Source organism: Ostrinia nubilalis, chromosome 13, assembly GCF_963855985.1.
Source record: "Ostrinia nubilalis chromosome 13, ilOstNubi1.1, whole genome shotgun sequence".
Taxonomy (NCBI): Eukaryota; Metazoa; Arthropoda; class Insecta; order Lepidoptera; family Crambidae; genus Ostrinia; species Ostrinia nubilalis.
Window position 1 is genome coordinate 7876491 of NC_087100.1, and position 17642 is coordinate 7894132.

The 17642-nt window shown below is 38.8% G+C and overlaps 1 protein-coding gene across 3 annotated transcripts in view; it reads left to right on the top strand.

Annotated features, from left to right (window-relative positions):
• Positions 1-16336, top strand: part of LOC135077506 (3-phosphoinositide-dependent protein kinase 1) — a 99305-nt gene extending 82969 nt beyond the window's left edge. For 2 of the 3 annotated variants that reach the window (XM_063972062.1, XM_063972061.1), the window contains 4 exons: positions 12211-12469; positions 12584-13492; positions 14252-14529; positions 14646-16336. In XM_063972062.1, coding sequence (XP_063828132.1) covers positions 12286-12469; positions 12584-13492; positions 14252-14529; positions 14646-14750 — 1476 coding nt within the window. In that variant the 5' untranslated portion in view covers positions 12211-12285 and the 3' untranslated portion in view covers positions 14751-16336. Of the gene's footprint in view, positions 1-7814; positions 8271-12210; positions 12470-12583; positions 13493-14251; positions 14530-14645 lie in introns of those variants that run through there. The other variant, XM_063972060.1, reaches the window with a different exon arrangement.
• The last annotated feature ends 1306 nt before the right edge of the window (positions 16337-17642 follow it).

Below are 17642 nucleotides of genomic sequence, written 5' to 3' on the forward strand. Positions count from 1 at the left end.
AATTGTAAAAATGGCGACAACAATCTTTCAATTATTGCAAAGTTCGAAGTCTTACACGTGTCAAATAATGCAAGATTGTAAATTATGTTACGCTGTTTACATGTGTAGCTAACGATTTAGTTGCAGTTCAATGACAGGTAAGTGTTGCTGTAAGGTCGTTTCTAGGTGCTAAAGCAGTTTTAACTGCATTCTTGTATTTGCAAACGTTGCATACCTGTCGCATTCAATGGGAATGTGTCGATCAAGCAAGACTTACTTAAGGCGATTAGTGTCCTCAATCCGCGCCAAATGGGCATTTTGTAAAGCCTACTCCTCCTTTACTGCTGGACAGAAATAGTTGAAAAAAATATATGTTATACAACAGTTCAAGGACTACATTTGTGACGTTTGAATTTTCGCTACGTCTCTTTGTTTTGGATTAAAAAAATAAATACGGGACATCGATTTTTTACTTAAATTCCCTACTCCTCCAAAACGGCTATGTTAATTTAAAAGATTTTTGCACGAATAGATTGGGAATTCTTTAATCTTTTAATGACACGTTGCGTTTTTCAATCGAACATTACTTTCATTCATAAATTTTACTTTTGATAAATTCCGAACGTTTTGCTGTTGAGGGGGCCTTCGCGGGGTGCGGGCGGCAGTCGGCCGCTGGCCTTCAGACGGGGAGGTTGTGTCACTCGCTACAAACTGACATTAGCGATCAAAATGAATTTTTTCTTTGGCTAAGTTGCACCACCTGACGTGACCTAACTTTGACCGTAGCTTTGGCGATAACCGGTGTTTTTTGTATGGAGTTAGACAGACTTTTGACGCTTGTCAAAGTTGAAGTAAGATGGTGCAACCCAGCTTTTGTTCGACAATAGATTTTATGTCAGAATTGTTCATAGAGTACGTGCAGTCAGATGATACAATTGAATTATGACGCGCTCAGACGCTATTTTCTACCTGAATAGAATCTATTAGTGTAAAAAAACTATAATTGACTCCAAAACAACTGCACTAGATAAATACAAGTAGAAAAATTATTACGTTATTTATTTACTAGGCCTTTGCAATCAGTATCCAAATTAGGAGCTAGTCAGAATCTGTAACTTAATCGATTTACGTGAAGAAAACAATTTATATTTTTCATACTTATTAGAATTAGATTTTAAATATGTTTCTTCGCGAAAATACCACAATTAAAAATAACACCTGTAACGCCCCTGGGTCTGCGGGTGTCTATGGGTGACGGTAATCATTTACCAACAGGTGATCCGTTTGCTCGTTTGCCTCCTGTCACATTAAAAAAAAATAAGATAAAGTGGTATTGAATTGTTCTATAGAGCTTATTAAAAATTCAAATTCAAATTCAAATTCAAATCTTTATTGCGTACTAAGTGACAATTTTTGTAATGGTGGAAATTACATACACATGGGCTTAAGACTTAGTGACCTAGGAGGATAGGATACTGATTACAAAATTAGCCATTTTCGGAGTCGGTGTCGGTGTCCTACCTTTTGGTGATTCGTTTTGGAGTTGGTTTTAATTTTTAGTGAAATTAATCTTTAGTAGACTATAGGTACCCAGTAGACCTTGTTGTTGCCACTGAAGGTGCATAGGTACTCAGTACATTGATACCATATTTTTCATGTTAAGTGCAAATAAACTTCCCTAAATTACCAAACCATGAAACGTAACCTATATTATTAAAAAGTTTCGCAGATAAAAACTGAAATCCTCTTATAAGGTGATGAATTTTAGGAGCATGTCATGAAACCAAAATTATTAGCATACAAGAGCTTGTTTTAAAAAAAATCTTTTTATTTATGATGGGGAATTTACTGCGGCGTAGTAGCAGAGATTTTCCGTTTGTAGATCGTAATAATTTCGAAGAATAGGGATGTTTCGTGGATAAAGCAAGAAAGTAGCAAGAGTTTGAATAAGACCGTCGGTGAACTTACCAAAAAAAAACTCTAAATGTATTTTTCACTTTTTTAAACTTATGAAAATTTAAAGAGATGAAGCGCACCAAAGTTCAGAAGATGAGGCACATGACGTCAAGGCATGCTTAAAAATGTTGCGATTTGTGTCGTCACGCGGAATTTCATCGCATCATTATCTTCGTAATTACTTGTTTAATTGAAAAATAAAAATATCCTGTGTCCAATATTTTTTGATAATGTAAAATTGACGGACCAAAAGTCTTTTTTAAAGAAACTAGCCTATTCCTATGGCCACATTCCAGCTTCATCATCAGACCCTGCAGTTTCCCTTAGAGAATTGAAGACTCATGATTTTCAAAGTAGCGTACCTACTTACATAACATTAGGTACTTGCTTATACAGGGTGTCCCAAAAACAATGGATAACCCTTCAACCATCGATAGGCCTCGCCATGGTCTCCCTAACGTCCAATTTTGACCCCATTAAAAATATCACCGTTTTCAAGATTTTTAAGTTTTTGTGCATTTTTAGAAAATTGTAATGAAATTATTTAGGTATAATAATAAATAAATATAAATCAAACGAGCCTAAACTCGATGGAATCGTTTATTCCCGGAGTTGCTATGGGGCCACTGGCATTCCAGCTCTACCATCAGATCAGCTCCATGTCATCACAATATTGCATTGTCACCCGAATTACATGTATATCCGAAATTTGAACTCAATCAATTGATGAAGGATTTCTAATAAAAAGACAAATACATTTTCAGTTTATTCTTCATAAGTGATAGACAAAAGCAGAAACATTTGCTTTTTTAGGCCATAGACAATACTAGGTAGGTACTAATGCGTTCCAATAGGGATGATGACTGGGTAATGAAATCGAAATTCTATTTAGTTCGTCAGACAGATAATTAGAAAATATTAGACTCATATTTTTTAATTTTTTCCATAATCGAATAATTACAGTATTATATTGAGTTGAAATGTCGCGTGACGTCACATTTGAGTAAAAATTCTACTCTAGCGTGGCGTATCGCGCCATTTCAACTCGATGTAGCACTGTTATTATTTAATTATGAAAGAAAATAAAAAATAAATGAGTCTAATATTTTCTAATTATCTGTCTGGCGGACAAATAATTGAAATTTTGTCATCTAGCCTAGTTGTCGTCAGGAAGTTGGTCTAACTAATTCAGCTTGCAACTAATTCAGCTTGCAAGATTCCACCCGAACAAACATTTATGTAATTACCTACATACATCATAAATTGCAAGCTAAATAAAAGCTTGTAATAAAGTCGGGTTTGTTCAAATTTCGAGAACGACTGAACCGACAAAAGCATTAGAAAATTTACGAAAAATAAAATAAAATTTTATCCCGTACAAAATGTTCATGGATTTTGTTATTTTTATTAAATACCTTTACGCCTGAGTTAAATGACACCGACATCAAGGTTCATCAATTTAAGTTTAAAATAATAGGCAGTAATGTATGAAGAAAGAGCTTCTTTTCTGTATCTACCTATGCCCGTGTATTTTTGATCGGTATCAAATCGGAGTTTTTGGTGCGGGGTACGCGGGTGTTGCTCGCGGCGTGAAGGTCAAACGCCCAAGGTCATTGAGGACTCTAATCGCCTTAAGCGATTAAGTTTGCCCACTCAATATCTATTTACTGAATTTTCTTATGTGATTAATGATATAAATTGATTGCATCTTTCATCATTGATGTTAGACGTAAATTATTTTATGAAAGAATAAGAATGAAAAAAAAAAATCTACGAACGAAACATATTTTGTAAAAGCTAAAAATAATTAGTTATTTATTGCCTTAATGAAAATCTTTAAGAACAGAGTACTATAGGCAAGAATAAAACGTTTAAATTACAATCAGTTGACTCGAAGATTTGTGCAGAGTCAGAGAACCTCGTCGTGGGAGCACCTGCCGCTCGAAAACATCTGCCGGTCCCTTATCTGCGGTGTGGTTAATCGATTCACTCTGCTTTTCTTTTTTTCTTAGTCTTCTAAAAAAGTAGAAACTTTAAAAAATGCTCCTTTACCCGCGTAAGCTTACATTCTTTAGGTTATAATTGACATATTAACTAAAGTATGTAGTTTAGTTTTGCTAAAGCTTACGGAACGATTAATACCCTCGATACGAGATAAACCCTAAAAAAATAATTGGTTCCTTACAGGATCTACTGTAATAGTTTTTTCATTAAAATAAATGTAGTTCTTTGTCAAATTATTTATAGAAAATAGGTATGCCAAAATCTTATCTAGCGATAGCCCTGATAGGGTTTTTTCTAATCACATACTTGTGTCTATTGTCGAATGCTTTATTCAAAGAAATATAATTTTCACGATATTTATCATGATATGAAAAGATATGTAATATCCGACGGACGCCATCGTAATCGCGTGCTGTTCGGCGCCAGCGCCGGCTTATCATTATGTTGAATTACAACCTTATCGATTTGTTATTGTGCCTCCACAAATATGATAAAACTGTTTGATTCTCTCGTAACTTTTATCACGGTCACCTGTACATGCCTCAGATTAGTATTTTGAAATGTGCCGAAGTAGAACCTTATTGTTACTAACTTTTAATATTCACATCATAAGTAAACGTAAAGGTTAATAATGTCGCGTTTTTATGTGTTAAAGTGCAATTTGAAGGATTTAGTCTACTATGTAATTTACATTTCATTTGGCCTCGCAATCTACTAAGCAGATTTTTATTTGATTTACATTTGTGATGCAATACAAAATCTGGGGCACATTAAAATTTATTTATTTTGACAACTAATGTAGATCGCGAGATTTCGCTAGATCCTTCGACTAAACAAAGTTCCGTATCAAAAAGAGGTCTGGTCAATTGATTTTTACACGAGCAAAATTGTGGGCAAATGTTTTACATACATGATAGCTTAAAATTTTAGGATTTTTCAAAGTTATTCGTGCTCTGACGCAAATGATTAACCGTATACATAAAGATACGACTTACTAATGTAAAGTCATCGCTATCACAAAACAGATGCAAATGTTTCATAGAATTGCAAGTAGCTGCGTTTTACGTCAAATGTTATTGTGCCCATTGAAAAGGAATAACAAATTAAAGTAGCGTACAGACAATGTGACATCAAGGATACAGACCGTTGATTGAGTTAGCTTCAGAAAAAAATCTCTCTGTTGAAAACAATGGGCAATGACGGTTATCGAAACGAATGTAGGTACGTAATAGAGGCTTTTCAGTATAGTTACATTGCATAATGCGTAAGAATTGTAGATGGAAGCATTTATTTCGCATTGTGACTACATGATTGCTCACGCTATTATCACTTATTTACACTCAAATTTTCCTATTAACGAAATGAAAATAAACCTTCGGTATGCAGTTTAGTGGATTGGCGGCTTTTTCATTTTTGATGTTTTTCACTGATTTCCGTGAAAGGTTTTCAGGGTGTCAATATTTTATTGACATCAAAATTTTGTTTGTATTGTTAGAGTTATTTATGAGTGAGGTAAATACTTGCATTTTACTTCATAAAATAAATCTGAGTTGCCTTTAACCTTCTTCTATTCGAGAGTAACTTGTCCACATGTTCATTTCGAAATGAGGCACAATAATGCAAACTGCTAAGTCGGTGGCTACGACAAGTGTGTAATGAGGTTGAAGCTATATTTACCTGTTTTTACCCCGCCATGTGGATGGCATATCGCATAAAAACATTGCCAGGTGGTGAGTTCAATGTTCGGCGCAGCTTTTATTTTGTTTTGAAACGAAGCTCCGCGGCCAGGGGTTGTCGGTCTGCGCCCTGAGACGACAAAAAATCGTCTGAACCACCTGGCTATGTATATCTTTTGTGGAGTACAAGTAAATGAGACAGTTTTTTGTGCTACAAGGCAGCGTTAGAGTTTTGGTAGAGCGCGTTTGAAGTGATCTAAATGAATGGTCTACTGACTCACTGGGTTTTCTAGACGATATTTGTAAACACTACTGTTTAAACTTTGTACTTATTATTATATTAAATAAATATTAACTTGTTTTTGATGAGCCACTGCGTTCAGCGTCACATCTTTGAACCAAAGAATAATATTTTGAAGTGTATCTTACGTGGCATTTATTTTTAACTTCTTGGATTAGTTTGTGTATGCTTGGCTTTTACAATATGGAAAGAGTAATGCTTTTATATGTATGTAAGTAGCATATTGTTGGTTCACATGTTCGAAAGGAGCAGCACGAGCGGCTTGCACGTGCCGCGACAGCTGCACTCTGGACGAAACACAAATGATAAACAAAAAATATGTTACGAAAAAAGAGATCAACAATGTTTATTTACTTCTCTTCGTCGACATTGTCATGTTTTTAAACTTTGTTGGATTCCGTATTTGTCGGGTAGGAGAGATTCAAGCATTTGTGAAGTAGCAGAACTTTCAGATCCATAGTTTGGTCCTTTCTTTCTATGTTCTGTGGTTTGTCACAGTCTGAAATTTTTACTATTTGGGTTTAACCCATTTGTATGATACACGGTGTATCAATTTTATTTTGTTTATTATTATTAATGACGGCAGAAGTCATAAAGTGAGTAATGGACAATATGGACATAGTTAAAAAATAAGCTCAGGCAAACTGATATACACATCTGGCTTTGGAGCTCCAGGAAGAGCTTAGTTTTTAAGAAACGATAAGAATAGGGCAATGTGTAATTATTGTATTAATCATATGTTTGTCCCGCCCGCATATGCGCGCGCGCTCCAAACTGCCGCATAACGGCCGCTCATTCAAGTGGGGTGCGGATGGCGGGTCCGAGCGCCGCCGTCTACAAATCAACCCAGATTTTATGTTCAAATCGATCCCACAGTGCTTTTGTTGTATCTTTTTAACTTCAGACTTATTCTTAACGGTCTGGTGACTACGAACTCGATCGTATCCGGTGTCTCATCATCTCTTTTTGGAATTGAATAACAAAAAATGACAAATTGAATAGTCCGTTGTGCCGACTAATGTATTTACTTGTACTTACACCAAAGTATGACGTTCTTTACAATATGACTATAAACAATATGCGTCATGTGCATATTGTTACTAATGAAGCTTCGCACCTTCAATCCTACATCATTATTATGAAGAGTAAGTTCCTAGAAGTCACTTAAAACATCGTAGCATTGTGTAAAAGATCGTAGCATTCGTAGCGCAAGGCATGACCTAGGTAGTATACTGGACTACTGCAAGTCGGCGTGCTACGTTGCATCTTTCTTGGTGTTATTGATTTCGTTCCCGTTTCCCGCGTTCCACGAAATCCCGCCGCCCCGCGCTCGTAGCTTACCCCGCCCCCCGTCTTGCCGCGCGACTACGAGGCTCACCCCCAAATACATCAAAATACAGCCACGTGGGTGCAACGCACGTTGGTTCAAATGTTTGGCTCTATTTACTCCATTGATTTTTAAAATAACAGACTACAGTTTTTAATACATAATCCATTTATTTATTACTATGTTGTGTACTTAATTAAAAAAGAGATACCCTCGCAAACGTGATTGCTATTACGATATGCCTTTGACTTACCTTTACCTTGATTTATTGGATTCCGTAGAGTGAATTTTGCAATAATTCAGGTAAGTAGGTAGGTTTTCACGTGTACGTTTGTAGAACTTTCTGCGATTCAGTACTACGGGGTGGGTGAGAATGGGTGGCTGAGCGGCGTGGGTGGATAGCAGAAGGGGGAACGTTGCATCGCCCGCCGCCCCACGGAGGCTCGGAGGACAGGCGCGGAGGGTAGGGGTCGGGGCGCCACATATACATCAACACTATAACTATACCGTACCCCATGCCATGCGCCGCGCCGCGCACCGTACGTTCCGTGCGATTATTCCGTCTAGCGAGCGGGGACGTAGTCAATGCCTCGTTTGCGTCAAGCGAGCGCGTTCGACTTTGTCGCGTCGTTCTTCAGTCCGCAACGCGCCGCTCTACCGAACGGACGTACGCGCGCTTTCCAAGCCTAGACAAACAATTGTTTATTTGTTATTTATTAGTCACACTACTTGTACACTGCATTCCTTAGTAAATTTTGTTTATTCTTCTACTAAAAGTGATTTTAATTAGTTTTATCGGACTGAGCAAGCAAGCTTCATGAACTGTGATCGTGTTTTGGACCGTTTTGAACAATAATACAACAGAAAGATAAAACCTGTGAGACGGGTCGAAATGAGTGGATTGACCATTAGAGTTAAACGAGGATCGAGGGGTAGTGCTACTCTTCTTGAAGCAGCTAACAGAATTCTACGGCTACTCGGCGTTAGCTCATCAAAGCGCGGGAAACAGCCCTCTCCCAAATCTAAGGTAAGGTCAACGACTCCGCGCGTCTGCTATTCTGTACTGCGTGTACCCACTTGTTTGGCTGTTTAGTCAATAACAAACAAAATTTTATGTCGCAGTTGTTTACCTACATTTTTCGGTCGTTAAAATATTTGTGTTTTGGTTATGCACTAAAATGTAATTATTAAAAAAGTGAAAGGGTGAGAAGTGTGGGAGAATTCGTGAGCTTGTTTATGATGTGGTGTGAACGAGTGATGTAGGAGCTTTTATTTATTAATGATCTTTTGCATTGCATAGTAGTTATTAAAATTCTTTAAAGAAGTAAGATAGCTAGCTATGTAGCTTTTTAATTAAATTCTGCGAGGAAATCATCTACCTACCTACACGTTTATTATTTTAGTTTCACATTCATTGTTTAAGATGTTTATTCTTTTCTAACAGTCATCGTCATTGATAAATAATAATTGGTGTTTATCATTTGTTATTTCTCATATTGTACGATTCTGAACATTTGTGATGTTAGTAACATCTGGAGATTCTTACTGGACATTCCTACGTCCAGATTGTTTTTAAATGTAAACGTATTTGGTGGACTTTCGCTGCATAGCGCAGTGATTGTGCACTTTCGCTCGGCCGCTTGTGTAGTATACGCAGGCACCGCTCACAGCAGCGAGTCGGCCGCGTATGATGCAAAGTGCTGGGAGTTGAGCGCGGGCGCGGTGGCCCCGGCACCGCACTTGTTTGTTCACGCGCCGCCGGCGTGACCACCTTGTTTACAACTACGGACGCCTCACGATCCGCATTCATCACTCCGCCCGTAATGACGACACGAAGTACGAACGTTTCCTTCAACACTGACGGTGCATTCACAACTACACCCTCGCCTCGCAGCTGGGCCACACAAATAACTCATGTAACGGAAACCAATATCACTTGTTGTTGCAAGCGGTTCGCAATCATGTTTATTGACATTGCTATTGTTGAAATGAGCAGAATTTTTCATAACTGACCTGACACAGTTACTCGAATGGGCTGACTCAACCCCGTTGTTAATTGTCTGAAAATATTGGCATCTGCACCTGTACATATTTTGATGGAAACTAAACTTTGATTCATTCACCTATTAAGCACATCAAGAATGTCTGGGTTACGTCACTTCAATAAATACCTAATGATGATTTGGAATCTTGCATTGGTTAAAGATGACCAAAATCATTAAATAAACCTCTTATGAGATACTTCCAAGAAATCAAGCAGCTGAGATGAGATTTGCTTGCAAGTTACCAAACCAGTTTGAAGCTGCATAAAAATATGTTTTTACTGCAAACCTATTTATGTTCCGAAAGGTCATTCCGATATGGCCGGGTTGGTTTGGACTGGACGTTAATTTGGTGAATGTCTGTTGATAACAGCATGCAACGAGCCAGTTATCAACAGTACCGTATTATGCAAAGTTGGAGGTGCGTCATCAAGATTATACATATTTTCAGTCAGTGTAATGCACCCACATAAGAAATCCATTAATCTCCGAGAAATCATGTCCTGCTCAACTAATTTTCGCGTAGTAATTGTTCGGAATGGCATGCGCGCGATCTAATTGATCTACAAGCTGTAGCCGGATGCAGTGCGGAGGGGGTTTGGTCTTGCAATACGGCTCTACATCCGTCTAGTCTATCTAGGACAAGGCCTTACCACCACAAATGGATAGACCAATAGCTATAATAAGGTTCCATAATCGTAATCTATTATTAGCTGCAACAATTCCGCTAATATCAAAACATAGCTATTAATGACATCGTAAAGAAAGGAATTCCTGACACCTTTCAGCACCAATTTCACTGGATTACCAATCCTCAATATTTATGTAATCACTGCATTTTCTCTGGCATACTTGTGTGCAACACACGTCTTTCTCTCGGTCTCGACTCGAAATACTCGAACTCAATTGTGGAGTTAACGAGTGCAGGTATGGCGGCTCGTTCAAAGCCATCGTCCAACTTGTTCGAAGCGCATTAACTGTCGGCGGCATGTCGCTTGTGCAATAAAAATTGCTTGATGAATGTGTTGTAGGCGCGGACGCGGACGGTGGCGCGGAGGGTATTGTGGTGGGGATCGAGGTCGGGCATGGACGGAGTGTACGATGCGGAATGCGTTACTGTGGGAATGCGCTCTAAGTACCGTTGCGCCGGTCTACACCGCGCCGCCGCCCGCCGCGGAATTCGAGACCCACTTGCGGCCTGTGCCCACCAACTTACTTATACATTAGGTGACTCATGCGCCCCTTTAAAAGGGGAACATTCTTGGGTTCAAAGAACTTGGGTGCATTCTTCCCTAAAATCTTTACCCATCAAATGTTATCTCAAATTTCTTGGAACAATTACTCAGATGCTTTTACTACAACGACAACAAAGGGAAACATTGTGTATTCGGAACAAAAACATGCATTCAATATTGCCTCTTTCTTTGGATACATTATACTACCACATTATTCCTCACTTTTGGTTGTTTAAATATTAAGTTATACCTGTAAACAAATTGACTTTTATCCAGATATCGAGTAGGTATCGAGCATTTTTAATGTCAATCATACGCGATGATAACAAAATGTTGATAAATACAATGTTGTCAGCCTGTAACTGTAATCTGGTAGGATAGTATTTATCTCAGAATGTCATACGTAATTAGCTGCGACCTAGTGGTAATTATAGCATGCATCCCACCGCGTGCCGCGACACCTCGGTGGTTTTTTCCACCGTCAACTTGGCGCCGCTGAAATAGATAGCAAAGTACATGAACAGTTGCGATAGCTAATATTTTGTTACACAACACAGTTTTAAAGCCATGAAAATTTAATGAATTCCAAAAACTATTTATCCTCGTAAACTTAAATTTTTCGCACAAAAAATCAACAGCGGCACAACACAACGGTACCTCATACTTTCATTTGCTTTTCATCAAGTTTGTTTTTGGCCAATTAACCGTTAACCACGTCTTCGTCTCTGTGTAGCGCTGTTAGAAAGGGAAAGAATCGCCAATTGTAACTATCTCTACCTCTTCGCTCACGTTGTTGAATGGAAGCGGCATTTTTTGTTACATGACGCCTTAGAAAATGGACAAAAAACGCGAGCCGCGAACTCTTGAAAATTGGATCATCGAACTGTAGGTGAGGCCAGTGAACGTGGCGGGTGGCATTATTTGATTTGTGTACAAACTTTCCACATTCAAATATCGCTTTTAAATTACTATTCTATGAATTTCTATGTAATTTATATTAGATTACCAAATCTGCTTATATTCTTGTAATCTTATCAGTCAGCCAGAAAGTAACTAAGTAAATGCTATTTAAAGACGATGCAACGAAGTTTTCCCTTTTGATAACAACTATTACAATCGGTAAACGGTTTACGGTGCCCGAGAGTCTGTCGCGGGTACACTACGAGTAGATATTATAAAAGACCCACGTGAAAGTAGTCTCCACAGAAATCGGAGCGAACGTGAAAACCATTTTCTGTAGCTTGTAATGGTAGTGGTTTTTGAGGATATAATTTTCTTTTTATAAAAAATCTAGATTTCTAAAAACAGAGCCTTTAACGTAAGAACATATCCAAAATATCATCGCTATCTCAACTGGTCCAGACAAAACCCAGTATATTTATTTCTGAGTCAGCTGTCAGAATTTGTTTAGCATAGTTAGTGGTCACCTAATTTCAAAGACGTCGGTGCGCCAGACGGCGCGTTGCCCCCTGGCCCCCACCGCGCATGACGTGTAAGCTACCAACCCACCGTCGCCGCCGCCGCCGCCGTGCCCGCCGACCGATAAACAAGTGCACGCTTTCGAAGCGCGTTGACGCGCCGACGCCGCCACTAGGTATACTGTGTTCGGATCGGTGCCGCGGTGGTGCACGTTACTTATATTGGCAATATTTTTGTGAGCTCGTCTAACCAGTGGTGTTTGTTGTTGCAGACGAACGGCCGAGTGACTAACGAAGTGCGGGCTCCGATTGCCGCCGCAGAGTCCGTCATCGAGTCGCCGGTCAGGATGCAAGCGTCTCCGGCAGCACCTGCGCCTGCGCCCACCCCAGCGGCGTCGCCGGCACCTAGTCAGTCGTTTAAACCCACCAAAAGAACGGCTAAAGACTACATATTTGGCAAACTCATTGGCGACGGAATGTTCAGCACAGTGTTCCTCGCAAAAGACATTCACAGTGGAAAGGAATATGCAAGTAAGTAAAGTAGATTATAAAAAATGTACACCGAATGCATTTAATTACCCATATTATCTAGCTGAAAATTTATTTAGAATAAAAAATATTAATTTCTCGTCTTTTTTGTTTCAGTTAAAGTCTGCGAAAAACGGCATATCGTCCGAAAAAAGAAAATGGAATATATCAAACGAGAGAAAGACGCCTTAAATATGCTTTTCAAAGTTCCACACGGTTTTGTCAAGCTGTATTGTACGTTCCAAGATGCGGAAAGATTATACTTTGTATTGTCGTACGCAAAGAACGGCGAGTTATTGTCTTATATTAATAAAGTTGGCTCTTTCGAGCTAAATGTAGCAAAATTTTATGCAGCTGAACTTTTATCAGCATTAGAAAAGATGCACGCCAAGGGTATCATCCACCGAGATTTAAAACCGGAAAATATTTTACTTGATGAAAATATGCATTTGCAAATTGCCGATTTCGGAACCGCCAAAATTATGGACCCTGATGAAATCAAAACGGCCCCCATTGCAGATGATGACGCATCAAGAGGTAGAAAAATTAGTTTTGTAGGAACACCTCAGTATGTAAGCCCGGAGTTGCTTCAAAACTGCGTAGACACCCGCAACTCCGATTTGTGGGCGTTGGGTTGCATCATCTACCAGATGATATCGGGCCTGCCTCCATTCCGAGCAGCTACGGAATTTTTGACCTTCCAGAAAATATTGAAGTTGGACTATGAGTTCCCTGAAGGTTTTCCTGCTGATGCAAAGGATTTGGTTGAAAAACTATTAGTTTTGGATCATACAAAGAGAATCGGCGCCAATGATAAAGGCGATATTTATGAAAGCATTCGAAATCACCCATTTTTCTCTGGTATTGATTGGGAAAATATTTGGGAACAAACTCCTCCCACCATCAGCCCCTATTTACCTGGTGGATCGTTCGAAGAAGAATACAATGTACCTGACCACTTGGAGCCAGGATTGGGCAACAACCAGCTCGTGCGGCTATGGGAATTCGACCTGTCCACCTCTAAAGGTAATTATTTTTTAAGAATATTTCAATTCAAGTTATGCACAAAAAATCTTGTTCTCTTTATGTCGAGTTGAATAATGGTTATCGTTAGATAGCGGTTCTAGTGCATGGATGTAGACAATTACAAAGGCTCGAGCGAGTGCAGTGAAGCGACGAGTAAGAGGCAACTGGAGCGTCCGTGACCTAAATTCTTAGCAAATTTATACGCGTCTTGTTTCATAACTGAACCGAGTCCGTAATGTTCCGTTTTTACGGTTTCTTTTTTTGCCAATAACTGAAACAATTTATTTCCTTATAATTACTTATAATATCTTGCAAGTGTAAATGGTACAGACACATGATCTTCCCATATGGTGCATGCACAATTCTGCGTCATCGCATTCGCTGGTATTCACAATTCGGAACGGACGTCCTCAGTTCTTGGTTTACGGTTCTATAGTAGGCATGACGTCAGCCTTCCGGCGCGCCGCGCGCTGCGTCGGAGTTCCACGCTCTCGGCCGCCTGCGCCATGACATGAAATCATGAATGAGCCCGGCCCAGCGATCTTTATTGAATAACGACCTTATGATCAGCTGACAAAGCGCGCACTGCACATTGCTGATAATAATGTTCTTCATTGTGTCGATGCATGCATGAATTATGGCTACGGATATTATTTTTATCACATGGGGATATTACAATAGCATTGTATTATAAGTCTTAAATATTTTGTAAAGTAATGTATAAAAGTGTTTTGTAACAAGTTTTTTTCTTTGTTCTAGGCATATTGGACATCAGCCCTGAAGAAAAACGACGTCGTTTGGAAATCCAAGCTAGAGACAACAAGTGGCACCAGTTCGTCGACGGAGAGTTAATATTGAAACACGGCTACGTGGACAAACGGAAGGGACTGTTTCCAAGACGCCGCATGCTCCTGCTCACCACCGGCCCCCGGCTCTTCTACGTGGACCCCACCAACATGGTGCTCAAGGGTGAAATACCCTGGTCACCTGAATTACGCGTGGAAGCCAAGAACTTCAGAATATTCTTAGTGCATACGGTGAGTTGCTTTAAAGCCTTATTACTGCGATGTCTTTCTTTTCATCGTATTTTTATCTTTACAAAGTTTCGAAAAATCTTACATCAGTATATAACCTATGGTTTTCTTCTTTGCAGCCCAACCGTACTTACTACCTCGAAGACCCTGAGTCATACGCATTGGAGTGGACCCGCGTCATCGACGAGGTCCGCATCGGCACCTACGGGCGGGACACGACTTAAGCGGCGGCGCGGCGCCGCCTCGAGTTGTGCCCGCGCCGCCGCCGCGGCTCCCGGGACCCGCGCCCGCACCCCGCCCCCCGCACGGCGTATGCACACTTTTAGGGTACTGTAAGCCTTCATATCGAGCACGAAAACCATCCAGCCAGAAAGCTTTAGCGATGAGTGACCTCGTGCCCAGAAGAATCGGCGTCCTTGAGACCTGCATCGTCCGGCGCGGGCCGGCCGCAGCGCTCGGCGCCAGCGACCCGCGCGGGCCCGCGCCCGGCGCTCCTCTGGAGGATGTTTACGAGACGACATCAGCTATACCGACCGCTGTTGATACTGAATGACTGATTCCTATTATTAGTATATCCCGACTATCTTATCTTAAATTATTCTAATTTAAGTTTCTTATTTAATTGTGGATATCGGTGATGATGTGTAAATATTTGTCTTAAATTATTATTATTGCAATCGCTTAGGTTATAGTGTAATGTGTAATCGCGGGCCGTTGTAGCCATACGCGGACCCATGTAAGAATGGATTTGTTATTCACCACCTGCGTGTTCACAAAGCCCATTCCGGTTGGTAACTAGGCAATTTATAGCTAAATTAAATATTATTTATTTTAATTTTAATTATTTGCCAACGGAATGTGACTGTTGTACAGAATTATAACAGTAGGAAATTACGATCGGTCTGTTTCCATGTTTTACGTTACGTTTGTCATTATTAGCTAACGATAAAAAAATATTATTCAATTTTGAATTATTGTTAATTATCAGGTGTGGAATGGTTAGCCGATATGGTTGTACTCGTGGGGATGGAAACGATCTGATGCGAGAAGGTTAGCTTCTTCTGGCGCTCTCCGGCCGCGGCCGTCGAGGGCGCCGCTTTACCGTGCATCTGCGCGTGCACTATAATCCTAACTTAGCAAAAGGTATACGGATATCGCCACCAAAGGTGACAATTAATAATGCTATTGGAATGCTTAAATTGATTATCTAAATTGCGTCATTGTTAATTTAGATTGGGGTTGTTGCTTACGTATTAGTACACCTACCTAATTGAATTTTCTGTTTTAAATTTTGTATTGTTACAATTATAATACTTTTACGCCATCGTAAACATTCAATGTCATGGCATTATGTCTAAGAAAAGTTTCGATGGTATTTTATCAAAATTATTCATGATTTATTAATGTAGCCTGTTTATAATGATTAGCGTATGAAATGCCTAAAACTTGCCTGGAATATTTAAATTAGGGCTTATTATTGTATAATTGGATTAAATCCATAGTTCAATATAAAAACCCTCATTTAGTGAATATAGTATTAGAATTTCAGCCATTAGAATAGAAACTTCTCTATTCTTTTCAGTATGTAGTGAAATGTATTTTCGATGATGGCATACTTACTCAACAATAGTTGTCAGCAGCATTTGGACTACTCCATGACATTGTTAATATACTAATAATAATAATACTGCATTTAAAATTTAATAACTGTTATCTATTGTAATTATATTTTACAACATTTGTATTGCGTAAATTCCGTAAAGTAACAAAATAAGAAATTGAGAATAAATTGAAGTTGATTTTTTGATAACGATGTCTTCTTATTTCCCTCAACATATTAAGCTAACTATACAAATTTATAATAGGCCAGAAATTCAGAATCCAAATACTTTAAAATATTACTGGATTAAAAAAAATATTATAGGTAATTGAAATGCCCAAAGCAGATTTTCCTGAATGCATGGTGCTAAAAGCGCAGTAAAAATAGTGAGTTGAAAATAAGAATACGCAAATTATTTATTTATTTGATTTATTCTTTCCCTTTAGTATTAACGATGAGTTAGATGACCAATTTATTAGTAAAGTGCTTGTTTTTTTTTTATTATTATTTTAATTACAGTTTTGAAGTTTTTAACAGTTTCGGCCTATTTTTTACTATGACCTGTGCTATGACTAATATTTAAAAAAAACCGGCCAAGTGCGTGTCGGACTCACGCACAAAGGGTTCCGTACCATTAAATTAATTTTTTTTTTAAATTTAAGTTATTTGTATGAAGCGGTTTACGATTTACGAGGTATTAAAAAAAAACTACTTACTAGATCTCGTTCAAAACAATTTTCGTTGGTAGTTTTTATAGTAATGTACATCATACTATGTTTTTTTTAGATTTTTCATTTTCTTATTTTAGAAGTTAGAGGGGGGGGGGACCAACTTTTTTCCACTTTGGTCTAGCGTTTGGTCAAGCGTCTGTAACGCAAACTATTCGGTTTAGAAAAAAAGTATATTAGAAACCTCGATATCATTTTTAAAGACCGATCCATAGACACCCCACACGTATGTGTTTGATGAAAAAAAAATTTTTTGAGTTTCAGTTCTAAGTATGGGGAGCCCCCAATATTTATTATTATTTTTTTATTTTTGCATCAAAATCTTAATGCGGTTCACAGAATACATCTACTTACCAAGTTTCATCAGTATAGCTCTTATAGTTTCGGAAAAAAATGGCTGTGACATACGGACGGACAGACGGACGGACGGACAGACAGACAGACATGACGAATCTAAGGGTTCCGTTTTTTGAAATTTGGCTACGGAACCCTAAAAACTGCTGCGAAGTGATTACGATCTTTTGAATCTGTCGATGACTGTCAAGAAGTTGTTGTGCAGCTCCCTACAGCTCCTTATATTACAATCTCAAGAATTCCGATATTCGTGAACTTATTAATGGGTAAAATATGAGTAAAACAATACTAAATATCATTTTTAAGCGGCGCCACGCGAATAGCTTTTAGCTAAGGTTAGTCGCTACAAAAACGATAAATAACGGTTTGAATCGCTTTGTAAATTTATCGTTATCGGCACAGATACTACTATGTATCTGTGCCGACGTGTTTTT